Source organism: Etheostoma spectabile, chromosome 4, assembly GCF_008692095.1.
Source record: "Etheostoma spectabile isolate EspeVRDwgs_2016 chromosome 4, UIUC_Espe_1.0, whole genome shotgun sequence".
In the NCBI taxonomy this organism is placed as follows: domain Eukaryota; kingdom Metazoa; phylum Chordata; class Actinopteri; order Perciformes; family Percidae; genus Etheostoma; species Etheostoma spectabile.
In genome coordinates, this window is record NC_045736.1 from 19,263,334 (window position 1) to 19,291,040 (window position 27,707).

Sequence of the window (27,707 nt, forward strand, 5' to 3'; positions counted from 1 at the left end):
AGTCCCCTAACCCCCCCTCACATTAATGCTGCAACACAGACAGGAGGTCAATTTTGCCCTATACTGTATGTAGAATGTCAATAAAGTTAGAAACATAGATGGCATTAAGAGGATTGGCGTGTGAGAGGTCTTCAACGGACATCATGGCACTACAAGGGTGCCAAGAAATCTTTCATGTCTGATATTGACATTTAACTCAAGCATGGGCTCTTCTCTTCCCTTCTAGGACTACTGATATGTTTACGATCACGCCTCATTTATATTTCCTGTTTTTAAAACATCTGCATTTTTTTTAGGACTATATGGTCTCCCTTCTTTCACACTTTTGAGCAGAGTTGTGACAACAGATGAAATGCTGTGTGATTGCGTCAGTAATCAGTATCTGGTTGCTACATGGCAAGGTATTTTTTTCAGCATCAAAACCATGGTCGATGCAGCCATCAAAACGGAAAATATGTGCAACTGAAGACAGAAACAAAACCTGTTACTTTTGTGCTGTCAACTGTGACCAAAATTTGGAGTTGACATCCTGGCTGATTTTTTTTCATTGACATTATTTGAAAAAAAAAAATGTTTAGGTTACTGACATACAAATGACTCATGTAGGCTTTTTCATGGATACATATTTGTAGTTTAATTTTCAGCACAAAAAATAAAGAATATATTCTAGCAGATTAAAATATTAAAACAGCCTAGCACAGCATACTTTGCATTCTGTGTATTCATGACAAACTATTTATGTAACAATATTGCCACTGATTCAATATTGATCATCTGCAGTGTATAAATTCAACAGTTGGAAAAGGTTTGAGTGACCACTACTCAGGTTTCCTCTGCTGTGTGGCTGTATGTAGCTCGCTGTTAACCTGTGTTTAAATGTTGGCTAGGCCTGCAGGGCACGGTCCAGCACGCGCTCATCCTGTACAGGAAAGGGCATGGTGACACACAACTGCCCATTCTCCTCCATGGTGTGCTGGATGGTCTCATAGGCGTTTGAGTTTCCAGACCAGCAGCGACGAGCCACCTGCAGCACACGGAAACAGATTAGAGCCATTAGAGCACATCGTAAACAATAAGTGAGGCTGGAATCTATCATGCTGCTCTCCTCTCTGCACCCTCACCCCATTGGAGACATCCCAGTTGAGCACCAGTCTGGCACGCTTTGCTACCTCCTCTGAGCCGTCCAATAGCAAACCAAACCCTCCATTCATTACCTCGCCCCTTGTAGGAGAGATATAAACACACTGACTCGATGACAGATAAGTATTGGCGAATCAAAACCTTTCACAAAGATTACAGATTACTGTTTACTGACTGGATAACCAGCCAGCCTTACCAGCCAACACCGCCACCATTGTGCAGGGCTACCCATGTGGCGCCCCTGAATGCATCACCAACAAAGTTCTGGACCGCCATGTCTGTCAGAGGGAGACATTGTTTTAGGGTAAGTGTAACTAGAAACATATTTTGTGTGGACTGTAGAGCTGCCATCCTATGTTTAATCATCTGTCACAAAGTCTGCAGTGCGCCCACTCACAAGTCAAGTTTCATTGCATCATTGTCCACAAACAAAGCATAAAACTGACAACACATGAAGAATGTTAGTGTTTTTCGTCCTGTGTGCCATCAGAGCCACTGGTTTTCTACACAGCTGTAGCGAACATACCACATACCTGCACAGAAGGCAGATCCATCATATACATTAGAGGTTTCTCTGAACGGGCTATCTGTGCCACTGACATCATGATGGTCTCTGCTAATAACCACAGGAGCCTAAAAAACAGATATAACATAAGCCACTTTTGAGATTTCAGTGAAACCTTGATATAGTGCAGACCGCAGTAAACATGAAATAATCTATCAACAATTTATCCTCTTACGGAAACTCTTCCGTCAGCAATGGCCTGGTTGATAGCCAAAGCAATGCAGACTCTTCCTTTCTGGTCAGAGTAGAGGATTCTGGCTTGGGAACCCACAACCTAAACAAGGACAATACGTAGAGGAACTCCTCTTATTGCAGCTGTGTTTTTTGTCATCAAACTGGTCTTCGAATAATGGAGTTGGTTGGCCAGAAAGTTACTCACCATCTTGTGTTTTCCAGCTTCTCTGATCCAATGGATGTTATCATTGTACTGCTGTCTGATCAGATCACTCACGTTTGCACAAATTTCCTCCAGGACAGTAGCTGCAATATCATCCGTTACAGCAAGATCTTTGGGGTCGCCAGATGTGCACACCCAGCGAAATGGGCCAAAACCCAAAGAGAAAATGTCCCTGCGACAAAGGTAGAAGGAGAGAGATCACAAACTATTAATCACAAGAGGAAAATATCTGATCACAGTTTACTGGTCTGTCTTTTATAGACTTATACATTTTCCACAGTTCTATCACATGATCAATGCTAGATTACATTAATAAAAAAATGTCTCACCCCATAATGTGCTGAACATAAGAAGGGTAACGAAATTCTGTTGCTCCACCGCCAACCTTTTCTACCGCTGCTCCTATAAAAACAAGAAACAGCCTAATTCTTGATCCGACATGGACTGAATGATAATGAATACATATTCTGTGTGTGTTGGTGTGAGTGTTAAATTACTGACCAGCTCTCTGGGCCTCCAAGAGAAATGCATTGCCATAGTCCCAGAAGAACATTCCAGCATCTGACAACTTGTTGATGGCATCAACGTGTCTTCGGAGGCTGTGATCACATGTAAAACACACGTTATTTCCGCTAAATAGACCCATATATTGCAGACCGTATACAATAGAAAAGTCCTTCTGTGTGATTAACATTACCTTTCTTGGACCGTGGTTTGGAAACCTTTAGGATCAGTCGACATGAGCTGATTCGCCTGGCGGAAGCTGAGCTGGACTGGGTAGTAGCCTCCGTTATATGGGTTGTGAAGAGAGGTCTGGTCAGAACCCAAATTCACCAGGAGCTCCCCTGTCCTCTCAAACTCCAACAGCAGCCTCTCCCTGGTTAGAAAGTTAGAAAAGTAGGACAACGATGTCAAGAGTATGTAAGAAAAGGTGGCTCTTTCACTGTAGCCGCAGACTTGCGTTGTGTCTGGGCAGTAGAAAGTTTTGTCCTCTAACTTACCACAAGTCTACAATGTTGCCATGGTAACCCATACTGAGGGGAGTCTTGAGGCTCTTGGCCTCTCTGAAAAACATCAAATAATAAGAATTACTGTGTCTTACAGCAGACAGGTTCTGTTATGGCCGGGATACATCTCACTGTCTTTTCTGTGGAGCACAGCAGTGCTAACATGGTGAACATACAGTATAACAATAGATTGCCCAGGTAGCAGTGGTGGAATGTGAAGTTTATTTATCCAAGTAATGTAGCCTACTTAGTAAAAAATGTAGGTACTTGTAGGCTACTATACCTTAGTACTTTCCGTCTTTCTGAGAATTAGATGAGAAGATCGGTATAACTTTCATGTCTGTACTGTAATATGAATATATGTGAATATATATATGTAATATGAAGTTGCTATCAGCAGCTGGCTAGCTTAGCTTAGGCTAAAGATGTGAAATAGGGGAAAACAACTAGTTTGGCTCTGTCGGAAGACAAAAAAAACAAAACACCTGGAGTTCAGATAGTTGATGGGCTGGCCAAGAAATTATTCCTCACATAACCTCCCATAAAACTATGATGATTTATTTGTAGCCTACTCTTTGTTTTTAGTACTGAGTAAACAAATGTTATATAATATATTAATTAAAGCATAGTTTCTGCTGACCCCGTTAGGAATTCTAAGTAATACGCGTCAACATAATACAAGCCTTGAGTGACCACCCCCCTCCTTGAATCTAACAGACATTCATTAACATCAAAAAGTTAAACAATAAAGCTTTATTAAGCTTTAGAGGTGCTAATAGGCATATTTAGTTACCTTTGGACAGAACCAGGCCAGCTGTCTCACCTGTTTCAGTTTGTATGCTAAGCTAAGCTAAGCAGCAGCTGGATGTAGCTTCATATTTACAGTACAGACTCAGGTGATATTGAGTTTTCTCATTAACTCCCATAAATATTTTTCTATTCTTTTAATGATCTAATATATGACAGTAAACACTTACAGGGGTCATTTTCCTACATTGAGTAATTTTTCTTTTTATAATTTTTGGTACATTTTGCTAACAAATATGTTTGTACTGTATATGTATATGTATATGTACTTTTCACAACTACTTACTTCACTTCTAGATAGGCTACTTGTCACTGCGTATTTTTACAATGTGGTATTACTAATCTTTCTTTAGTAAAGGATGTGAATATGTCCTCCCTCGCTCCCAGGGGGCTAACAGGCAGCCAATTATTTTTTTAAATACTGCAAGTCTGGACTTTTACTGGATGGATCTGACAATATGACGCACAGAGAAACACACACAACCTTAAGGTTTGTCATATTAAAAACCTCATGACCAAAATAAGTATGCATCAACTTGTTTTGAATAAAAATAATTGCTGCACTCATCGTTACTTTTTCTCTTTGTTACCTGATGCGTTTAATGCAGTGCTCCATGCTGCTGGTGACCTCCATCAGCCAGCCCTGCTCATGTCTCTTTCGAAGAGGAGCTTCATCCACCTACATAGAAATCAATTTCACAGTCACACTGACATACAGGACTTCCATCTCTCTCACTCAGTCAGCAGTCAGTACGGTATTAACATGAAATGACTGGACAGCAGCTGACCTCTGCTATCACGCCAATACAACCGGCAATGACGGCTGCTTTAGCCTGAGCTCCACTCATGCCCCCCAGGCCAGATGTCACAAAGACGCGTCCCCTCAAGTCACCCGAGCCCAGGTACCTCCGGCCGGCATTCAGCACAGTCAGCTACACAGAAAAACACAACAGGAACTACATGTTGTGATTTCAAGCAGTGGTTCCCAACCTTTTTGACATGTAACCATGATTTTCCCTCCAGACCGTTTCAATTATTTTAGAGGTCTGAAGAGGAAAACTATGCAGTATTTCATAATAAAATAATCAAAAAGCAAAGACTAGAAAAAAGTCTTGCAAATAAGTTTAATTTTGCATTTGGTTATGTTTGGAACCACTGATTAAAAGTTGCTAAAAATGCTGTGTGTACACAAAAAATCACAAACCAAAGTGCCATGAACAATCCCTTGAGGTCCAATGTAGCAGTAGCTCCCTGCTGTCATTTGACCGTACCTGAAAACACAAGAACACAGGTTACATCAAAACATCTAAACACTTAACACAGCATAATTTTCTTCCTGAACAGTACATTAAAAACTTACATTGACACACCAAGGGCAAACATCTTTTCATATTGATTTCTGGAGGAGTAATTTGGAATAACCTGAGTGATGCAAATAAAAAAAGAGTGAGTGAGTGTGTCAGTACAATAGGAAGCATGTGAGCGGATTAAATCAGTGTTGGGCAGTTACCATGCCGTTAGTGATGATGGCACGAGGTGATGAAGGCAGGCTGGGGAACAAGCCCATGGGATGACCACTGTACATGACCAGTGTTTGTTCCTCTGTCATCTTGCTTAGATAATGCATCACAAGGCAAAACTGCACCCAGACACACACTAGTCATTAATGTTTATCTATTCAGACTATATCATTACCAAATCCACTGGATGAACACAAGCTAACTCAGGGCTTACCTGGGCCCAGTTACTAAACACCTGTCCATTTCCTCCATAGGTGACGAGCTCCTGGGGGAACTGAAGGATAAAGAGAAATGAGTCAAGACAATGAATAAAACATAAGTCTTCACCCGCTTAGTTACTAAGTTAATACATACAAGCTGTGTTAGAGGCTCACCTGAGCAACTGCTGGGTCCAGGTTGTTCATGATCATCAGCATTATGGAAGCAGCTTGACGTGTGCAGCATGGGTACTGATCTATGGGGTAAGCTCTGAGGAGACAGAGAGAAACTCACATCACTGAGACAATACCATCTTAAAGCAAGACTATGTAACTTTTACTGAACAGAAGCCACTGTGGCCAGAGGTTTTAGATACAAGATGACATAAGGATTTCTATTTATGTCTGGCGAGGTAAGGTTTGTTTATCTGGATTTTTATTTGTTGTGGTACAACCATTCAAGTTTATATTTAAAGTCATGAAGTCAGCAGCAGTCAATATATATATATATATATATATAATATACATACCAACCAATACACATTAGATTGATTTCACTCTCATATTTCAAGACATATATTGGGTAATTATCAGGTTGCCTCACCTCATGCGTAATGTGGGGCAGAAGCGGTACATGTAGATGTGCCCGTACTGCCGTAGCTCTTGAGCAAATTCAGGCGCAAGTGTTGTGTGGTGGGAGGGAGGGAAATAACGCAATGCATTTCTCAGTGCCAACTAGAGGGAAGAGGCATTTACAGTAGGTTAGTGGACACACACTGTACACTGCAAATCAATGTTTCAATACAGACAGATGAGTAGATCTAAGGCTAAAAGGCAGTGCACTCCCCGTGTCTCTTTTAATCATTGACTCAAGCCTTTGCTCTGAGTTTGGCAATCAGTTGAGGACCTAAGAGAATAATCAATTTTTTAGGGCAGAGTACACAGCATGGCATAAAAGTCAACTGTGCTTCCACAGCTGACACAGTAAAGCAATTTTTAAGTTTTGACTGCAGCCAAGCTGGTGCATGTACAGGGCAGAAGAAATTTAGACAATTCACAGAAATTATTTTTACTTGTTATAGCTGAAAAGCAGGAGTACATTGATTTATCTGTTTTATTTAGGTGTGTATGTAAAGTGTGCACAAAATGGAATGCCATTATCAAAAAACAAGTTACACCGGTATTTAAGAGGTCTACATGTCTTTTGAATACTGATTTATAATTCATGGAGTAACAAAGGTGAACAACGTTAAATGCACCAATATGGTTGGTATATTGACTCACCCGCTCTTCCTCTGCTGTAAGGTTGGGGGTCCGGATAGGTGCATGTGGCAAATTGGGGTCTCTTCCCCGGTTAGGGGGCAAAGGGTCCAGGGGTAATCCACTGCATATCTCTTTTAAAGATGACATCCTTTTTGTGAGGATTTCTTCTCACACACTTGAGCAGACACCTGGAGACAGAGATCACGCCGGAGATCAAAGGCAGCTCTCCCCCTCACGGCAAACCATCCTCTATGGCGAGAAAGATGGTGCTTGTGAAGATTTGAGGGCGAGCACTCTCTGCCTTACTGTCTCATTGGCTTTTTGGTTTTCTTTGCCCTTTACCATCAACCAATGGTATGCTGCGAATAGAAAAAGGATGTTTGGTAATTATTGATCCCAGAGGGAGTTTGAAGTGGCACATGCTTCAGTGGACAAACACTGCCACTGACCTCTGACCCCTGATGCTTACATCAGGTAACTCGGGTTAAGTACGTGCCAAAACCTTTGGACAGGTCAAAAACTATCATCTAGAATCATTTTATTCCCGGCAGATCCATCCATCCATCTCTAATCAAGTCTCATTTAAAAATGCACATTTACAGCTCAATGTTCAGACTAGTTATGTAATTATAAAGAGAATATTGAATAAGTTCTAGAAAATTATCCTGCCATAAAGTATAACTATCCTATTCAATCTAAAGTTTCAATGATATGGTGTTACTAACATTACGGATTTTAAAATGATTATTATTAGCAGTAATTCTATATAACAGTAAACCTGACATCTGCGTCAGCCTCAACAGATCCAATGACAGGGATTGTTTTTGTTATGGGTTGAAATAAATAATTTACTTGCCGTTATATTCATTCATATATTCATTCATTTATTTAGAAATAAAAATGATTATATTATGTACTTTTTAGCAAGCTTACAGGGTCAATATTTTACTTCTAATGAGAATGAAAAGCACAAACAAAAAAGCAAAGTGGTTCATTTCAATGACCTAATCTTTGCTCATTCAAGTCACTGGCAGAGAGCAGACAATGCATTTGGAAAGGTTACTGCAATCTTTATAGAATCTGTATATTTTCCATGAATTAATTCAAACCAGGTGCAATTCAAATTAAGTAAATACATTTAGGGAAAGTTTCTTGTATATCTCGTTTTTGGTCTACTAAAAAAAGAGTTAACCCCTGCTTTCATGAGTTTACACATTTTAAAGTCATTATTACAATGTCAGGCTTAGTAGATATAAGGGGTAAACAACAATTTAAACTCACAACAACCATTATTATAAGGGGTAATTTATTATAAAACTTTCAGTGATAATCACTTCAAGTCACGTTAGTCAGTCCTGTGTTGGACACAAATGGTTTAACAAAGTTCAGTTGAGGTGAAATTAGCAGAAGAAATGCAGTCCAATAGGACAGATGGCAGCTGTGGACTCAAGACTAGTCTTCAGTAGATTTTTCAGACCTCTGTGAATTTAACTTCATCCATAACCGTCATAATATCACCAAAATAAACTTCAACAGTTAATATGAATATAAACATTTTATGACACAAAATGTATATGTAAAATGCAATATGCTGTACTTCATAAGAAAACAGCACAAATGCAAGAGAATATAAATGAAAAATGTAGGAGCATGAATCATGTTTTTACAATAATCTTACAGTTTCAGACACTTATGGTAAATCACAGAATGCGCACATTGAGACAAAAAAAATTAAAATATATATATATACACACAGGCAGAGAAACGATTTTCTCCTAAAAGCGGCATGGCCAAATAATAGCTGGCAAAAATCCGAGGCATAAAATCTCATGGCCACCAGGAGTTGGAGCAGTTATGATGTTACACTGCAATCCTTTCACTGCCATGTTTGACAGTTGGTGCAATCTTCCTGTTTAGCTCCAGAACAGTTTTCTTGCTGAACCACTATCTTGAAAGAAATTCAGCAGCAACAAAAAGGGTTGAGTCTGTCTCTTAACTTGATTATTTTGCTCAATCTATCTAAAAAAAGATAGCCCTTTAAAAAGTTCCTCAAGCATTAGTTTAAAGTTAAAGCAACACTAAAAAACTTTTCCACTTTGGTCCCCAACAGGTTGGAAGCGGAAACGTCCATCATTGCTGTTGTAATGTCTCATTGGAACTACAAATCTGCTACCCAATCTGGCAAGCGGGAAGGTGCCACGTTCTTGGATTGTGAGTGAATGCAGAGCTTCCTCCTGTCCATTTCTGTCTGTCTGTGTCAGTTAGACCTGCGCGTCAGTATGAGATGCGAGTGGCAAAGTGGCGGTTAGAAATAAAGTTCTGTAATTTACTAGGGGTTACACACCCAAATGAAGCCCAAAGGCTCTTTGTTGACACCCCAAAGCGTCCCAACTGTCAAATATAAAAAGAAAAGAAAAAATGCAGGCAGAGGCCAGGGTCTCTGCAGAAACAGACACCACCACACACTTTTTGTGGGTCATAAGTGATGATTGAAATATTACTTCTGCTTTAGTCTATATATTGTTTTGGAAAGCATTGCAGCTGGTAAGAAGCAAAAGGTAAATGTACTTGTCCTAAGGACGAATACCTTAAAAAGGTTAATGTCAAGACCTACAGCTTGTTCATTTTCAAACAAATATCACTTCTGTCAGTTTAGATGCTGTTGTACACTTTACTCTTCATTGCTAACAACACACTGTCTGAAAAGGACTTGTAAGTTTCAGTTGTCTTTAGCAGATAGCAGCTGCTATCTGCTGTTAAACACACAAAGACATCTACAGCCCCTGTCACTCCCCGATGTAAGTCGATTGCAGATTTGAGTCGTGCATGCTCAGATTTTTGTGAAATTTGTGAAAATCCATGAAATAATAAACTTTTCTCAAAACAAACAATAACAGAAGATGGGAATCATTTCAAAAACGTTTTAGCTATCTGTGATTGATTGCTAACGTTCCTCAAAACGCCATTCAACTGACAGCCTTGTTTTGTTTGATTGCTAGCTTGTAGCCAGCAGTGAACAAACTTTGTTAAGTGGGTCAATTTTTACTGTATTGACATTACAGAAGTATCTCGTTAGCATGTTGTATGCTACTTGTCGCAAAGTGACACATGCGCAACTCACATCTTCACACATTGCAGAGTGACGCATGCGCGACTCAAATCTGCATTTGACATACATCAGCGAGTGGCAGCAACTGAGAGCAAAACAATAGTTAGGTGTTGTAACTCCAGATTCTATGAGTATAGGCAAAGCATATGTGCAGTCGTAAAGATTTCTTTCGCGCACTGTGCCCCGCACGGGCCTCTCTTAAGTATGCAGACACTGTATTTTACAGTGGCGTGACCAGAGATCTGCTCCCAACTACAGCCCGAGCGATATTAGGCATTTCCTGATCTATCAATATTGGCATTTAAAATGGCCGATAAAAAAAAAAAAACATTCATTCATCAGAATCAATTATAATGACAAAAAAATGATTCTGATAAATGAATATTTAAAAAAAATGTTATCATGTTATCAGTGTTGGTGTCGCATGGTTTGTCCACCAGAGGGCACTCTACAACGTTCCTGTTGGCAACACTGATTTTTTTTGTTTGTTAAAGTGTTTTTGTTCAAGTACTTTAAATTTCATATCTTATGTTCGTATTTTTATACATTTTATTTATCAGAACTTTAATATATGTTGATGTTCCTCTGTTCTGTTGTGACAATAAAACAAATTATATTATTTTAGTGAGAACTCATAAATAACTACAAATAACTTGTTAGGGAAATCTGTTTGTATCGCGCATCTGGATTTCTTTTTTAAATTATTTCGGCCAATATATCGGCATTTCAGATTTTTTTTAAAACCAACATTTGCACTGTGCAGATAAAACGGATGAACAGGCACGGGGATGCCCAGGATGTAGTCGGTCGGTGGAGCACCGGGCGCGAAAGAAATCTTTACAACTGTGGATGCATGAAGGGATTAACCCAATAGCAATAGCTCTTAGAGAAGCCGATACAAAATAGAACAGATCTTTCCACTCAAAAAACATTCCCCCCCTACCTTATAAAGTCATAAAATAAACTATTAACAGTGTATATAAAAACAAAACAGACTGCAAAAAAGGATGACTAAATGGGATTTCCGCTGGGGTTTAAAGCTGTGTGGCTCACATTGCCACCAAGGCTCATTATTAACTTCCCACTGAGCCCTCTGTGTAGGGCTTTGTAGAATCAGAGTCTTGCTTAGTGACAGATGTTGAGTTTGCACCTGATGTTCCTGCAGATGCAGAGTCTTGTAAGGTCTGTTCTGTTTCAGATGATTGTTCTTGTTGCACCTTCTCGTCTTCTTGTGGATAGAGCTCCGGGTAACGCTGCATACACTCCTGCATGGCCCTAAACTGCTCCAGGCATTCAGAACCCTTCACCTCCTCCTTACTATAGTGGAAACAGGAGAAGGCATCCTTAAATTCAGTCCCACAGGGTCCACTGGCCATCCCACCCAGGCAGGGGCAGTTCCAGTTGATCTCCCCACTGGGAAGAATCAGGCCTAGGATGAGAGAGGAGGTTTAATTTAATTTGAGGGTAATCACTTTGCCGTTTATAAAACCTAACCCAAGCTACAAGCCTGAAGTAGTTTTACTGCTCCTCACCTCGCTCCTCATATGGGTCATTATTAGGATCTTCCTCTACGAGCTCAGCACTGCTGGGTGTTGCATGATCCTCTTTGGTGACAAAGATGATTCGGTCTTTACCTGTTGTGTAAAATGTGGAAGGTCAACGCAAACAAATCATCAATGATAAGTATTGTGGCACCTAACCCAAGACAAAGGTTAGTTAAATGACATCTATAGCCTCTACTTTATTTTATGTTCTGAGATTAAAAAAGTAATAACAGTTAAACATTTGCAATCACAATTTCAACAGTGCACTGCACGTTCCTCACCAGTCCCTGACCGGTAAGTCATCCAAGCTGATACTTTTGGTCCATATTAGATTGGGACATGTTTGTTGACTGTGAGCAAAAACTAGGGCTGGGTATCGTTCAAAAATGTTCAGTACCGGTACTGATACCAGTATCGTGACTTTGATACTGGTCCCTAAACAATATTCTTTTCGATAACAGTTTCATGAAACTAAAAGAAATTACATTACACTTTACGGCACAAATCTTTTTATTTTCCGCTCCTACTACGTGAAGCCCGTCTCTGTGCATAATGTAAAGTTTTTCCTGCCTGCATCTAGTACGTGTAATGTAGACAACCAATTACCAGCATTATTAGATATTGGTAGAAGCGTGCTGTATGCTTATTAGGGCTGCCAAATTTTGCAACAAATGGAAATTGTGTGTGGGGGAAATTAAAGGGTAACTTCCATTTTGTTCAACCTGGAAACCCTATTTTCCTATTTTCCCATGTTTTTGTCTAAGTGACTGATGGGAACAACAATCTTTGACATTGGTCGAGTATTAAGAAAGATACAAGTTACAATGTAGGGCAAATTTGCAGCCTGCATTCATGTTGAAATACACACATAGTTTACTGATTTACATGTTAAAATATGTTGGCTCTATAAACCCTAAAAGTACTGTTTTTTTAAATGGAGTCTGGTGCGTTTAGCGCTAGCAACCTCAGAGCTGTTTAGGTTAAACAAAAAGGTCATAAAACGCTTATCTCTGTAGGGATCATTTCCATAATATTGTCGGACTCTTAGAATAATAATGAGCCTGTCGGTGTCCCCCCCCCAAAAAAAGAACCTTTTAGTGGACCCTATTGACGATGCACATTTGCCCTTGTAAGTGACGACAAAGACTGTAAGTGACGACAAAGACTGTCGTCACTTACACAAAACAAGGAAAATAGGGTCCAGGTAGCAAAATAACGAAATTACTGAATAAGGTGGACTTTGCACAAAGCTATGTAGTTTTGTAGAGTTGTAATAGATTTTGAGTTGTTCCCAACTTGGGGGCCTGGTTCCCTGAAACTTGACGGGGCCCAAGTAAAAACTGCTCTTTTGTGAGGGGTCATTATCCAAAAAGAATTAGAAGCACTGGTTTAATATCTTACAAATCACTGTATTTTGTAAGCTTATTATGTTTTCATGCAACATATTTATCGACAAAGTAGGCTAGTACCTATACATGTCAAATGAATGCAAGGAAGTAAAAAGTAGCAACAATATTTCCCTCTGAAATCCAGTGGATTCCAAGTATCAAGCAGCTAGAAAGCTACTCAAAATCGGACATTAGTGGAGTACGACGCAACGGTCAAATAAAACCTTGATTTACAATAATGACAAAAACGAGGACACTCGTTTAATAACCAGACTCAAGGTGACTTTCTATGAACAACATCGCAGGGTGAGTCACTGTGTGAAAGCTAACAGTCCTGTTCACTCATGGTGTAATACATCGGCTACAGATTTTAAAAGTCCCGAGCAGCTTGTTATTAACGTGATACTTTTAACAACTGGGTAACATTACAACACCTACATACATTTTCAGACTCAAATCAACTTCAACCTTAACCTTTCCAAAGTTAACATTAGCCAGCTAGCAATGCATGGTTACCTTCCTCTCTGACCGAGCTCATGTCTTCACGCTGGAACAGATTAAATTCCTCTTTTTGATTTACAGCAACAGTTCCGAGTAAAAAGACTCTTACAGACACACACGAAGATGACAAATGTTTTCAGTCGAGCACCAGTTAGCTTGTTCCACAATCCTTGTTTGAGCCATGGGCTTGAGCACAGGTAGAGCCTAAATCGGATCTGCTAGAATTGTCGATGTAGTCGTGTTGGGATTGGTTAGGGTTAGGGTAAGAATACCGGGCAAGCCAATCAGAGACAGTACAAGGCGGACAACGAGGCAAGTCCTTTGATGTCGGGGCGCCTAGCGGATCCGATCTAGCATCAACCGGCTAAGCATCTTCTCCTTTTCGGTTTCCGGTAGCACAGACCCTCCGGGGCGCATTGCTGACTCCAACAGTTCAACAAAATCATGCTTGTAATTTCACACAGGCAAGGGGGTTTCAAGAAAATTATACATTTTGATGCGCTCGATTTCGCTCTAACATTTTGATTACATTTAATGTATATTCTATTTCGCAGTTAAAATACAATAGAAAAGAAGGGAAATATGAAATGTGTCCTCCTATTAGCTAGAGTCCATTTATTTTACACTTTAAAAAAAACTTACAATACAACCCTGCAATAAATACTACTTTCCTAATCGTTTTATACAATTTTTTTTCTCATATTTTTCCATTTAAGGGGTAGGATCTTAGAATAAGAAAATTGCCATAATAACACCCAGATGTCGTTTTCACACTTAGTGAAGATATTTGCTAAAAATCAATCACATAGAAAACGATCGGTCGAAAAGAGTTAGAGACGCTGGGAAGGATTAAACACACGGTTTCCACACCGTGACAATAATTATATTTAAATGAAGACGGTAATTGTTATCGTCAACATGTCTAATGGGGTTTACCGTTACATCCCTAATGTCTTTAAAGCAGCTTCAAAATTCACCTGGGACACTTCAGACAAGTAGAAAAGTCAAAAGATTGTCTTTTTCCACAAAAAGGTTTTATTGAGAATGTTTTCTATAAGTTTGTTCTGAAATCCATTTATTTTTACATATTCAAAAGACTTTATCTTACACTTAGAGAAATTTAAAGTTATTCAATGCATGGCCTATGTACAGAAAATCATAATTTTTTTTCAGGTGTTGAAAAGCAATTAACGCATGTATGCTAAGAGCAGACAATTAAAAAACAAAAGAATCTGACATGTGAAGGTTAATACTGCCGCTCCCTGGGAATGCCATACATTAAAACAGCAAGGACCCTTTTTTTGAATGGTTCATCAGATGACAAAAATAAGTTGCACAATATTTTTGACAAATGGACCCCAATGTGAGCGCCCATTCCTCTTCTTACAAGACCCTGTTTAAATAAATTAGCACAGGGTCATAAATCAGGAAAATGACAGTACTTGACTCAGCATTTGACAGTTCAGCTTGTATTCCACACCTTCAGATAAATGGCAGGTTGACAGAAAATAAAATAAAAGGTAAAAGTAAAAACTAAGATAACACCAAGCAGAACATCGAGTGCATTTCTGCACACAGCAGGGAGTTGACCCCCATTATCCGTGTAGAGTATGCCTGCACACTGAAGCACTCTACGGTCAGTCTGAAGAAAGGGCTAAACTCCCTTCATCTCATACACAAATGAATCTTAGGGAGCTATAAACTTGAGTCAGTTGGAAAATCTGATGAAATACATCTGAAATGCCGGTCTTTGTTTTACTTTGGAAGATACACAGTGGGAGCAGCAAGCTGTATAGCCCCACCATATCACAAAGTCCCATTTCAGCTGAGATTCCTGAAGATTCCTAAGACATCCTGAAAGTGGAGAGCTGACGATGTAGGAGCTTCACATAGATGTCAAATAAATGCAAAGTTGGTGATCTTAATAAAAGTTGGTTGAAGGTGGGAGGATATTGGCTTTTCTAGAAGAGCAAGGCCCCCATGCTGCCCATTTCGCTTTGTTCTTTCACAAAGATCTCAAAGTATTGATAGATGATGGTGACGGCCAGCAGGATACCAGTGCCAGAGCCAATGGCTCCGAGAAAGTCAGCCATTACTGATAAACCACCGATACACAGTCCACCAAAGGCAGCAGCAGTAGGAATGTACCTAGAACACAAAGCAGGGAGATTGAGATGGATATTCATACACAGAATTTCACGTTTTGGTTTCAGCAGATATGCTAAGTAGCAAAAATGGTAGTTATTCAAATACATTCATCATGATTGTGGAGTAGCGATTGATGAAAAGTTTGAAATTTAGAGAAATACAAGTAAATGTAAATGTAAATGTGCTGTATTTATATAGCGCTTTTCCAGTCTTAACAACTGCTCAAAGCGCTTTTACATCTACAGGGAACATTCACCATTCACACACATTCATACACTGTGGCCGGGGCTGCCGTACAAGGTGCCACCTGCTCATCAGATAAACATTCACACACATTCACACTCCGATGCGCAGCACCGGGAGCAACTCGGGGTTCAGTGTCTTGCCCAAGGACACTTCGACAATGACTGCAGGGGCGGGGATCGAACCACCAACCTTCGGATTGGCAGGCAACCGCTCTACCACTGAGCCACAGCCGTGTTAACAAGTATTGCTTTCTTGCCAAGAGTTAGAGGAGAACGTTGACACCACTCTTTGTCCAACAAATATATGACAACAGTTAGTTAGTTTAGCATTAAGACTGGAAATGGGGGAAACCGCTAGCCTGGAAAAAGTTAATGAGTGTATTTTTCCAAAATGTTAAACTATTCCTTTAAGCATTGCATTATTATTATTATTATTATTATTATTATTAGGTTCACACCCAACTGAGGAAAACTTTAGCAAAAAGAAAAGTAGTAACATTCTTGAACTGCTGCCCTACTTTTATTTTGTTTAGTGTAGCTTGATGATTGACATTTTGCACTCTTTAACAAGATTACTAAACTTCTTTGCTTAGATGGAAGCAATTCCAAGAACATAAAATCTTATTACAAAGAAAGACAAAGAAACAGGGAGGCGACACTAATGCAAATAATATGAATGTGCTTTGATTGTAAGATGGTAGTTATTTGATTTAAAAAGTGACAAAAAAATTAAATAAGGCAAATCCATGATGAGGGCTTATAACTATTCTAACTAATAACCTTCTTCAATGTGTGGTTTATGTGGCTGATGAGGTATGTAAATACAAATGGATTTAGATTTTACCTGTTCAGTTCGTGGACCATTGATGTTTCTCTGTGTCCCCTCATCACCATCTGCTGCTCCTTCAGCTGTTTTGCAACCTGGATGAAAATGAAGAACAGAGCTTTAAAAACATTTTCTGAAGGAAACATAGAACACCACCTGCCTGAAAGTGGTTACAACTTACATCTTTGGCAGAGGAGCCTGAGACTTCAATCCAGGTCTTGGAGAAAAAGGCACATGATCCAAGCATGAAGGCAATGTAGATGACTGCATGGACTGGGTCTTCGAGAACAGAGCCAAATGACTCAGGGGGAGAGAGGAAATAACATAGTCCGCCTACAGGGTAGGCACGGGCTGGACCACCTGACGTCGCGTCCTACAGACATAAAAGAATACAGACTTTAAAAAAAAAAAGCAGAAAAAGGACAAACATCTGGAACGGTGTGTTTAAATGTGTACTTACAGACCAAGTGCCGAGCAGATTAACCAGGAAGTTGCCACTGAAGCGTGTGGAAAGCATCTGGGAGATAACGTACAAGTTGGAGACCAAGGCAGACTGCAGGATGATGGGGATGTTAGAGGTGTAGAAGAGCTTGATGGGGTAGGTGTTGTACTGGCCACGGTAGCGAGCTGACTTGATGGGCAGATCAACCCTGAATCCCTGTGAGAAGAGGTGAATGGGTGAGCATTCAAACTGTTTACATTCTCTAACTTCATTATCTTGTCTATTGGCACTATTATTACTATTTTAAACTTTGAGAAAAGCTGCATGTTAAGAAAAGGCCAGCCACCTGAAAGTATATCACTACAGCAAAGACAAATACTGTGGCGATGAGGTTCATGAGGTTGGGCAGGTTCTGTCTGTAGAAGGCCTCTCTCAAGGCACGCACTTTGTCAGTACGAGTGGCCAGCAGATGGAAAAGCGCAATGATTGCTCCCTCGAACTCTGTACCTGGAAACAGCAAGTCACAAGTATGAGACAAAGTCCTGCAAAGTGCATAGGATTTAAATGAATTGATCAAAATCACACATCCACTGACCACGTTGTGGTTTCTTACCTCTTCCAGTGTTGACAGTCGTGGGGCTGAAGGCCTTCCAAACAATCGTCTCACAGATGTTGGTAGCAATGAACAGCGAGATCCCTGAACCAAGACCATAGCCCTTTTGGAGCAACTCATCCAGCAGCAGCACAATCAAGCCAGCCACAAACAGCTGTGGAAGAACACAACAGATGCAGTCAGATGAAAAAGCACTCAGTAATAATAATAATGTATACTTTATTAATCCCACAAGGGGAAATTACAATTTAGAGACTCAAGGCCGTCATGTGAAACTGTTTCACTTTGTAATAAATGCACGTCTTTGCAGAGTCTTGGTTGTTAATTCTGACTATGTCTGACCTGACCCCCCCCCCCCCTTAACTGAACTTAAATACAGTTCCTGTTCTCACCTGAATGATGATAAGCAGACAGATTCCTGCACCCATCTCTGAGGGATCTCCATACATGCCGGTCATCACGTATACGATGGACTGTCCAATGGTGATGATCATTCCAAATACTGAAAAAACATTAACAGGGGTTAGACAGACAATCTACTTATAAATTCTAACCATATATTCACAAATTACAACCTGATGAGAGTTTACTCACATTTCTGAGCTCCATTGAAGAGGGCTCTGTCCTTTGGTGTGTCTCCAACCTCAATGATCTTCGCTCCAGCAAGCAGCTGCATGATCAGGCCTGAGGTGACGATAGGTGAGATACCTAGCTCCATCAAGGTACCTGGAGGGAGATGTTCAAGTTAGGGTATACCAGCAGGAGAGCAGACGCACATTTCCTCTTTTATAATATTATTAACAATGGACAAATACCTCTGTTTGAGGCCAGAATTACTCTCATCCAGTAGAATGGATCTGCAGAGTCTGAAGACATGATGCCAAAGAGGGGGATCTGTGGGAACACAGTACAGAGACAATTAGATTATTTTTTTTAGTGATGACTTTACAAAACGTTTACTACAAAAGTTCTTTCACACCAAAAACTATTATTGACAGGTGTGTTGGATAAAAAAAAAAAAAATAGCGCACACTGGGACCAGGCGTTCTGATTTCATTTATAATATTTTTGTCCTCAGGCCTTTGATGGCCCTTCAAGAAGACCAAATTGATATTAATAAAGTGACTGCATGAGATTGTAGTGCAGATTTTTGTTTTTTCCTCTCCAAATGTGCAAAATGTTACAAATTAAAACATATTGATTAACACTTTCATTTAGAGTAGTTGGTGAACAACTAATATCTGACAGTAATTAATTGTGACACTTACCTGGCAACAAACCAGGAAGATGAAGAGAGTGATGGCAGTCCATAATACTTTCTCTCTGAACTGGATCTGTTGGACAAAACCAATAAAGTAAGATTTATAACAAATAGCTAAAGCAAGCCAAATAGGGATTTTCTGATTGCCAAATGTACTAATAATATGAGCTTGTTACATACCTTTCTTTCAGGTTTTTGGATCTCTGGCAGCACTGCACAGAATGGCTTTATCACCTCCAAAAATTTGACTGGAAAAAAGAAAACATTAGTATTTATGTGAGTAAATTGGGAATAATAAACTGGTCACCACTGGGACGTGGCAGTGAATGGTGGGCGGACTCAATACAGACTTCAATTACCTATACTAAACAGATTTAATGATGAAATCAGGCATTTTGTATTGCGAGCTATTTTTCCACCTTTACATCGTCACTGCTACATGTTTCTCAGCGTTAGGCAGATGTTTAAGGAACAACAGGCTCAAGATTACATCGGCTGTGTTATGCGTCGTCATCACTAGACTGTCAATGTCTTTGAATGAGCGGCTACCACGTTAGCTAAGAAGACGTTTCCTGCCCACAATAACCACTGTAGGTTTTCTAAGATCTCACTACAAATCAAAATCCCTCTTACAAAACAACAGATTAACTGTTTAATTTCACCCACCATCTATCATTACAAAAGTATCCGAATAGTACAAAATCAAGTGCCAGCTAGCTAACGTTAGCTAGCAACATAAGCTAGCCTGCTATCAGTGCCAGCGCTAATAGCGTTAGGTTAGCTTACTAAGTTGTTAAAACTGTATTTAGTGTACTGCTACCCAGACTCTAGATATCAGTCTCGTACAATCATGTGACAAAGTCATACTCACTGCCCATGATGTCCGAACTGTCCACCTACGTGCTCCTTTTCTGTGAAAATCTAAGCAGACACAAAATCTCACTACTGACTGACGAGAAGGAGGAGGAGGAAGAGGAGGAGGAGAAGAAGGAGGGGACCGTTTAGAGACACGTCACCACTAACGTTACAGACACGAAGAACAACGTAGATGCCAACCACGCAATTACGCAGAGCTCAACACTGACCGCCCACTTTTTTGTTTTTACTTCAGAAACCACTTCCTTTACGGCAGCCGGCATCAAAAAATGGGCATTGCTGCCATCTCTGAAACTAGAACTTATTTAACTGTCTATGGAACTAGCACCATACAGCCCAGTGTCCTTTAAAAAGTCGAAAAAACAACTTTTTCCCCTCCCGCTTGACCCTATTTCTAAAATACTTTTTAGAGATACGTCTTCCAAGTCAATTTCTTGCATTTTTCAGGAACCACACTGTTGAGCAGCAGTTTATAGCAAGGCAATCAGGCAAGGCAAGGCAAGGCCGCTTTGTTTGTATAGCACATTTCACAGGGCAATTCAAAGTGCTTTACATACTGTATATTTTATTCATTGATTTGAATGAATTTGTATCAATCTTTCCATTATATATCATTATTATTATTATTAGCACTTTTACTTTTTATATTTTTGCTGATAATACTTACTTACTCTAACTTGAATAATAATGTTTGACACAATATATATACTTTTGCTTAAGTGGAGAATCTGACAACTTTTTTGCCACTGTTAAAAAAATAATGGATAAAGGGAAAGGAGCAAAGAGCTGCCAAATTATTTAAATGTTTCCACCTTAACCATCTCTTTAAGGAGCTGTCTTTTTGGCTTCGGGCAGCAAACGCACTGTGACCAGTAGATGTTACCATTCCACAATCGCTACCTGAATGAATACATTGCATGTCTCCACCAGAGAGCAGCAGTGGCCTGAAAATAATTAGTACAGGAAATGCAGGCTGGTGAAGACAGTTTGAGACAGCTTTCTAAAACCAGGCTGACTGTCAACAAAAGTCTCTCTCACACACACACACACACACACACACACACACACACACACACACACACACACACACACACAGGGATTGACAAAACAACAACACTTCACAATGTCAATAAATGCCCTAGTTTAGACTTTATTTGAAATGGATTTATATTGTGAAGATTTTCTTTCTTTCTTTCTTTCTTTCTTTTCTTTTCTTTTGCTTTTGTTTGTTTGTTTGTTTGTTTCTTTGCAGAATGCAGTTAACGATGATGAAGTATCAGTCAACAGGACGTTGTAAAAAATTTGGTGAAACATCTCTTACATAAATGAGAGCGGAGTACAGCACAAACAGTGTAGCAGAGGAAGCGCTCAGTCTTTCAGAGCCATTCCTGATAAGAGAGTGCCAAGAGTGTTGGGGCACAAGGGAAAAGATAAGGGAGAGGCTCGTCCAACAAAATAAAACCCTTATCTAAGGCTTTGTCTGTTGGCAGAGAGGCTCTTCATTCGGTTCACATTGCAGGACCCAGGTGTGCTGAGGTCAGTGTACAAGTCTCTGCATCCTCTTCAGAAACTCCCTGATGTTCAGTGGTGGTGGAAGACATATTCAATATAAACATAGTTTGGTAGGAAAGATGCCACATGCCATTTTTATAGAAACCACATTAAAAAAAGTTATGCTTGTTTGCTCTCTGGTTAAGATATATTGCCACCCTTTCATGTACTATAGAAAAGATTATATGTTGACAGTAAAGGTGTAATTGCAATATTCACTTAAGCAGTGAATACTGAACAGAATTGACTCACAGTTAGTATGTATTGATCAGTTGAAGTCAGTAGACATAACATATTTCCCGCAATCTCTGAACTTTAAGCCATGCCAGAATTAATGACAGCCACATTTGTGTGTATCTCAAGCTTACACACTCTTAACACATTACTTCTCTTTGCAGGTATGCATACGGTCACATGTTACGTGTTACATAAGAGTCTTTCATTTTGCTGTAACTTGAAGGAATGTTCAAGTCCTCAATGCTTTTACTCCCCTGCCTTCTTTCTCACATTCATCTCCTTTGTTTTGTCCCGGAGAGTTTGCCCTCCTCTGATGCGAGGGACAAGTGTTTCACTCTCTTGTTCTGTACACCAGCTAACACTCTAAACCAGGTCACTCACCACACACAGTCCCTCTCTGTTTCCATCAATGAGGTCAAAAGGCCCACGTTCACCTATAATTTGGACTGTTTTGTGTGTTTAAATTGTTTTGTTTCATGTACATCCATGTGTGCGTAAAGCAGATTATCACGCTGGAAGATTACTGGGACAGGGGCATGGGTGGATTAATGCACAGGCTGACCTAGGCTGCAACCTAGGTACCTTACATGTGCAAGATGTTGAACTTTAATTCAGAGGGAAAAAAGTGCTTGACCCTTGAGTTCAATTTGGCTTTTTAACAATATATCACTGCCACTGGACAGCATTGAGGTAAAAAAATAGAAATATAAGAGACAATAAACAAAAAACACAATGGCTTATAGAACACAAAGATCTAAGAAAAATTCCTACATTGACAACAAAAGAGGGGGTTCTGTACTGCTACAGATGTTGTATTTGTTTCCCACACAAGTGTGTGTGTGGGTCATGTAATATTCCTCCCATGCAAGCATAGCACTGAATGGGGGCTTTGGAAAGGCCACAATCTGATGTTTATAGTGACATGACAATACTCCCTGGATTGTCCATAAGGTTCTTGGGAGGGGAAGGGGTAACAGTGGATGTATCCACACAAGGGTGGGTGTATGGAGTCACAAGATCACCATGAGACTGAGCAGAGCGAGTCACTCCCTGCTCAGCTGTCCTATCCCGCTTTACTTGTTGTCTGTCTACTGCCTCTCTGAAAAAAACACGGGTGGTCAGTCAACAGAAACTTGTTAGACCTCTCTGCCTATACTTTCTCCTCTTGAAAAATCCTTTTAATGACTACTTGTTTTTGCTGGTTGCTCACTGTTGACCAGCTACACTGTGAAGTTCTGATTCTTGGTGACTGCTATGCTCCATCACACTCCAACATTCAAACAGTATATCTGTTGTATAAGAGGTCAGGGGTTAAGGTTGGTGTTATTTTAACTGGTGGATTTAATGTGAACCAGCAGAAAGCAGAACATTGTGTCCTCGACCTCATGCACTAGGTTGCATAAACATCTACAGATCAATGACTCCTAACTCCTCCCTGCAGATATTTTCTCACACAGCATTCAAGGGTTAATGAAGCTTGGCTCTTCAGCTTTACATAACCATGTCCAGTTCGTTTAAATAGGGAGGAAAGGTCATTCAAAGTAAAGCCAGGACTTGTTATTCTCCAGTTGTGTCATTTATATACAAATCATTAGGATTAGAGAGCCAAAACACAACAAAGCTCAGAGTCAACAACTATTCATTTGGTTTGTGACAGTGTATTTAGGCACAGTGGTGCTTTAAGATAAATGCTAACGTCATTATGTGAACATGCTCACAATGACAATTTGCATGCTGTGTTTAGTAGATGTAATGTTTACCATGTTTTAGTTTAGCATGTTATCATGCTAACATTTGATAATTATCACTAAACAGCTGAGACTGAGGGAAATGTCCTTAGTTCAGCAGGTTTTGGGTTATGAACTAAATACATTTTAATTAAATCAAATTTTGATCTGATGATTGCGCTGGACGAAAAGTCAATTGCTCAGTTATTAAATCCCGAGGGGGACATGCTCTGTCCAAATTTAATGCTAATCCATCAAACATCTCCTGTTGGTGCTACGGGAAAATTAAAGGGAACACCAAAATCAGACAGCCGTGTTATCTGGGAACCATTAATGCCTGTAGAAAATCCATCTAATAACTGAGATATCTTAGTATTGACCAACGTAAGACATTTTCATCCCTAGAGACACAGTGTTCTCGTGGCTAAAACAGATGTTGCTGTCTGTATACTTTAGACAGAGAGGAAGGAGTGAGGGGGATACAAAAAAATGACGTGTCTTGTCTTAGTTGGAGAAACCACTTTGAAAATCTTAGCACCTTCATTAGAGGTGTACAACGGGGAGACGTTTGCTGTTTTTGCTTTTGCCATCTTGCTAATCTCATTTTTACAGCTGTGCTCAGTGCAGCTTCAATGTGCATGTTTTATGTAACCTGTTTACATGTTCTCTGTAATCTATGCTCCTAATGTAAACAGCCATGACAGCCAAATGACCCCAGCAAAGAAGTGAAGTCTCTTGTTTTAACTAACTGAATTGCTAAGTGTCTAAAATGGCCCATTGTTTGTTGGTGATAACGTCCATGCTTAGAATATGTGACAGTGAAATCTTAGTTATTGCAAAATGTCAATAAATACATCCATAAGCTACGTTGTGTAGTTTCTGCCGCCGCAATGAGGAATTCTAAGCAATGACAACTAATCTGTCAGCGGGTCCACATGAAACAAGCCTTCCATAACCTTTCCTTTGTTCCACAGGCCGTCAAACTCCTTAATAATGAAGGTTCTGTACGATAATAGGTACATTTGGTTTATTTAGTTTTATTTTTCCTTTCTCCCAGCTGGTCTGGAACCCTGTCCCCTCCCCCATAGTGCTTTGGTCTATGTCATGAGTGGCAATGTATACATGTTATGGTTTCTCTTCTTCCTTGTCTTGCCTGTCCTAATGTTGTTTTAAATACCATGTCATGTGATTTTACTGCAACATAATTTCCTCATGGGGACAGTAAACATGAACGAACGAACAAACGAACGAACGATAACCGCGCACTACCCCCATGCCCCCTTCCCATAGTTGCTTGTAACCAAGGAGGACAAGGAGAATTAAAAAAACATGATGGACTCTTCAGAAAAGGTAATTATCTTTACTCAAGTTTCTGCATGGGAAAGTCACTGGACACCACAATCGTCTTAACATAGCCATGCTGAGAATACACAGAGAGATGTGTGGAGCTGACGGTCTTAATTAGCTTGGTATTAACTCATTTGGCAATGGTTTGAATGTGACGGACGTTCATAAATATCAAAAAGTTTTGCAATAAAACTTTATAGACTGCCAACAGAAGTGTTCAACACCATCTGAACAAAATAGATGAAATATTTCTAAAGCATCACTCTAAACAATTCAACACGCAAGGAAGAACACTTTATTTGTCTTGTAAAAGCAAGACCTGCTGAAAAATTCCTTCAAGAGAAACAAATGAGCCAACATGACATAAAACCGTTGTCTGTGTTCACTACTGTAGTACTGAGTACAGTAAGTATAAAGTATCCAGCTACAGAGGATGTTTTATTGAAACATCCTGCCTACACCTCCTCCACAGACATACAGACACACTCACTCAATTTAATCCATCTATGGGCACTGCAGTTACTTCAGGGGAAGAGTCTGGTGTCACGGCATGTATGAAGTGGAAAATGTATGTGCAGAGGATTAATGCAGCCATGTTTAAAAGAGCAGAGAACCAAAACAATTCGACTGAGAATGTGGTGCGAGTGACAAGCCACAACATAACCCTGCAAGAGTTAACTGTCCTTAATTGGACTGCAGTCATTAGGTTTAATCCAGATTACTCCAGATTATGAAGCATACACTTATAGCCTTCTCTGGGTGTCTTGTCCTATCTGGGTTATTTTAAACACATAAACTCACACACTTGACTGCGGTTGCTGCAGGGAGAATGTGTGCGCTGAAATGTCGGTGTTTATATGAGTTTGACAGATGTCAAAATGAGGCAAAGTGTGAGGTGTCAGCATAACACACATCAGTCTTCTTTTCTTCCGGATACCTCTCACTGCAGTCCTTCTGTTGACTGACTTAAATGTCATCAAACTGGATATATAACCCCAAGTTACATACAGACAGGTGACTAATTAGGGGAAAACTCTAAATAATTTAGTGGAGAAACATAATAAACGTGGATGCTTCCATGCATTTGTACTGCGGTACCATTGAAGGGTCTGCCCTTAATATTCAGAACATTACAGTAAACAACTAGTAGCAATAAATAACTATTTAACATGTAAAGATATAGTGGACTTATGGGCTCCTGAGCAGAAATTGAATCACACTCCCTCTGTGTGAGTTGAAAAGCGAGTTTTGCTGTTCATTGTTTTGATAGCCGGCACGACCTGCCTGCCTGCCTGCCTGTATGTTGGTGGATGTGAGGGCCTTGTTAGTCAGTATATGGCGCCTGTAGGGCCGTGACAGCTCGTCGGTATCTGATGCTGATTGCTGTGAAAGAGTATCGGTACCTGACAAATAAGGGAACAGTCTCTGAGAGCCATGTAGAGGTGATTCCACAACACCTTTTTCCCTAAAAAACATCAAGTACAGCCCCTTTAAGTACTTACTACCTTTTTATGCTCACGATTGAAAGAGAGGAAAGATCAAAGTGACTTTGTGATGTAGTTAATTGTTGGGGCACATATATTACTCTTGCATCATTTGGGTCCACCTCTCACTGCATTTATCCTCTGTACAAATATCTGAAATGAGACAACAGACTCTTGTGGATTTGCAGCTGTTGAAGGCCTGATACAAGCCCTGATGGCAGCTGGTGGAAATGAAACAAAACAGTCTGACTCCACTGAGGGGATCTATTGTAAAATTCCAGCTCTCATTTGGTTGATCTATCTATCTATCTATCTATCTATCTATCTATCTAAAAAAGAAATCCCCCTCTCACCCCTTGTAGGGTGGTATGTGTCATCCTCAAGCTCAGGTCCTCTACCAGAGGCCCGGGAGTTTATATATATATATATATATATTATATATACATACAGTGGTCTGCAAAAGTTTAGGCAACCTTGTTAATTTCCATGATTTTCCTTCATAAATCGTTGGTTCTTAGGATAAAAAAAATCAGTTAAATATATCACATAGGAGACAAACACAGTGATATTTGAGAAGTGAAACGAAGTTTATACCATTTACAGGAAGTGTGCAATAATTGTTTAAACAAAATTAGGCATGTGCATAAATTTGGGCACCACAATCAGAAAAAATAACTCAATATTTAGTAGATCCCCCTTTTGCAGAAATAACAGCTTCTAAACGCTTCCTATAGCTTCCTATGAGAGTCTGGATTCTGGTTGGAGGTATTTTGGACCATTCCTCTCTACAAAACACCTCTAATTCATTCAGGTTTGATGGTTTCCGAGCATGGACAGCTCTCTTTGAGTCACACCACAGATTTTCAATAATATTCAGGTCTGGGGACTGAGATGGCCATTCCAGAACGTTGTACTTGTTCCTCTCCAGCCTTGTCACTGATTCCTGGACCTTGGTCTCCAGAATCTGCTGATATTTGGTGGAATCCATGCGTCCCTCAACTTTAACAAGATTCCCAGTCCCTGCACTGGCCACACAGGCCCACAGCAGGATGGAACCACCACCAAATTTTACTGTAGGCAGCAGGTGTTTTTCTAGGAATGCTGTGTTGTTTTTCCTCCATGCATGACGCCCCTTGTTATGTCCAAATAACTCAATTTTAGTTTCATCAGTCCACAGCACCTTATTCCAAAAGGAAGCCGGCTTGTCCAAATGTGCTTTAGCATACCTCAAGCGGCTTTGTTTGTGATGTGGGCGGAGAAAAGGCTTCCTACGCATCACTCTTGCGTACACCATCTCCTTGTGTAAAGTGCGCGCAATAGTTGTACGATGCACAATGACTCCATCTGCAGCAAGATCATGTTGTATGTCTTTGGTGCTGGCCTGTGGGTTGACTTTGACTGTTCTAACCATTCCTCGCTTCTGTTTATCCGTGATTTTCCTTGGTCTGCCACTTCGAGCCTTAACTTGAACTGTGCCTGGGGTCTTCCATTTCCTGACTATGTTCCTAACTG

The 27,707-nt window shown here is 40.0% G+C and overlaps 3 protein-coding genes across 4 annotated transcripts; all 3 read right to left on the reverse strand.

Annotated features, from left to right (window-relative positions):
- Positions 1–594: 594 nt before the first annotated feature.
- uroc1 (urocanate hydratase 1) lies at positions 595–13,611 on the reverse strand. Of its 2 annotated transcripts, none has more exons than XM_032514385.1 (20): positions 13,454–13,611; positions 6,918–7,145; positions 6,238–6,368; positions 5,811–5,904; positions 5,651–5,710; positions 5,427–5,555; positions 5,277–5,338; positions 5,121–5,187; positions 4,705–4,848; positions 4,507–4,595; positions 3,104–3,166; positions 2,800–2,979; positions 2,604–2,701; positions 2,432–2,504; positions 2,085–2,274; positions 1,881–1,979; positions 1,674–1,773; positions 1,337–1,418; positions 1,122–1,221; positions 595–1,024 (listed from the first exon to the last, which is right to left on the reverse strand). In XM_032514385.1, exons 2-20 carry the CDS (start codon positions 7,041–7,043, stop codon positions 884–886), a joined length of 2,028 nt encoding a protein of 675 aa, XP_032370276.1. In that variant the 5' UTR covers positions 7,044–7,145; positions 13,454–13,611; the 3' UTR covers positions 595–883. The 2 variants fall into 2 exon arrangements, with proteins under 2 accessions (XP_032370276.1, XP_032370278.1); XM_032514387.1 differs by lacking the exon at positions 13,454–13,611 and adding an exon at positions 7,901–7,996.
- On the reverse strand, positions 8,049–13,688 carry chchd4b (coiled-coil-helix-coiled-coil-helix domain containing 4b). Its single transcript, XM_032514465.1, has 3 exons — positions 13,454–13,688; positions 11,538–11,639; positions 8,049–11,434 (listed from the first exon to the last, which is right to left on the reverse strand). Exons 1-3 carry the CDS (start codon positions 13,473–13,475, stop codon positions 11,079–11,081), a joined length of 480 nt encoding a protein of 159 aa, XP_032370356.1. The 5' UTR covers positions 13,476–13,688; the 3' UTR covers positions 8,049–11,078.
- Positions 13,689–14,450: 762 nt separating this feature from the next.
- On the reverse strand, positions 14,451–20,022 carry sec61a1a (SEC61 translocon subunit alpha 1a). The gene is made up of 12 exons (XM_032514414.1): positions 19,845–20,022; positions 19,154–19,221; positions 18,981–19,046; positions 18,528–18,606; positions 18,307–18,438; positions 18,105–18,214; positions 17,713–17,866; positions 17,446–17,606; positions 17,118–17,315; positions 16,839–17,030; positions 16,676–16,752; positions 14,451–15,586 (listed from the first exon to the last, which is right to left on the reverse strand). Exons 1-12 carry the CDS (start codon positions 19,849–19,851, stop codon positions 15,400–15,402), a joined length of 1,431 nt encoding a protein of 476 aa, XP_032370305.1. The 5' UTR covers positions 19,852–20,022; the 3' UTR covers positions 14,451–15,399.
- Between the last annotated feature and the right edge of the window lie 7,685 nt (positions 20,023–27,707).

What these genes read in the sequence shown, in the direction of transcription:
- chchd4b (XM_032514465.1), bottom strand. Translation starts at nt 13,475, where the DNA reads ATGAGCTCGGTCAGAGAGGAAG. An exon ending in GAGCTCGGTCAGAGAGGAAG is followed by an intron (nt 11,640 to 13,453) that starts GTAACCATGCAT and finishes TTTACACAACAG; the next exon opens with GTAAAGACCGAATCATCTTT. An exon ending in TGACCCATATGAGGAGCGAG is followed by an intron (nt 11,435 to 11,537) that starts GTGAGGAGCAGT and finishes CTCTCATCCTAG; the next exon opens with GCCTGATTCTTCCCAGTGGG.
- uroc1 (XM_032514385.1), bottom strand. Translation starts at nt 7,043, where the DNA reads ATGTCATCTTTAAAAGAGATATGCAGTGGATTACCCCTGGACCCTTTG. An exon ending in TGTTTAGTAACTGGGCCCAG is followed by an intron (nt 5,556 to 5,650) that starts GTAAGCCCTGAG and finishes GTCTGGGTGCAG; the next exon opens with TTTTGCCTTGTGATGCATTA. An exon ending in GGATTGTTCATGGCACTTTG is followed by an intron (nt 4,849 to 5,120) that starts GTTTGTGATTTT and finishes TTTTCTGTGTAG; the next exon opens with CTGACTGTGCTGAATGCCGG.
- sec61a1a (XM_032514414.1), bottom strand. An exon ending in TCTTCCTGGTTTGTTGCCAG is followed by an intron (nt 18,607 to 18,980) that starts GTAAGTGTCACA and finishes GTGTTCCCACAG; the next exon opens with ATCCCCCTCTTTGGCATCAT. An exon ending in GACTGTCAACACTGGAAGAG is followed by an intron (nt 17,607 to 17,712) that starts GTAAGAAACCAC and finishes TGCTGTTTCCAG; the next exon opens with GTACAGAGTTCGAGGGAGCA.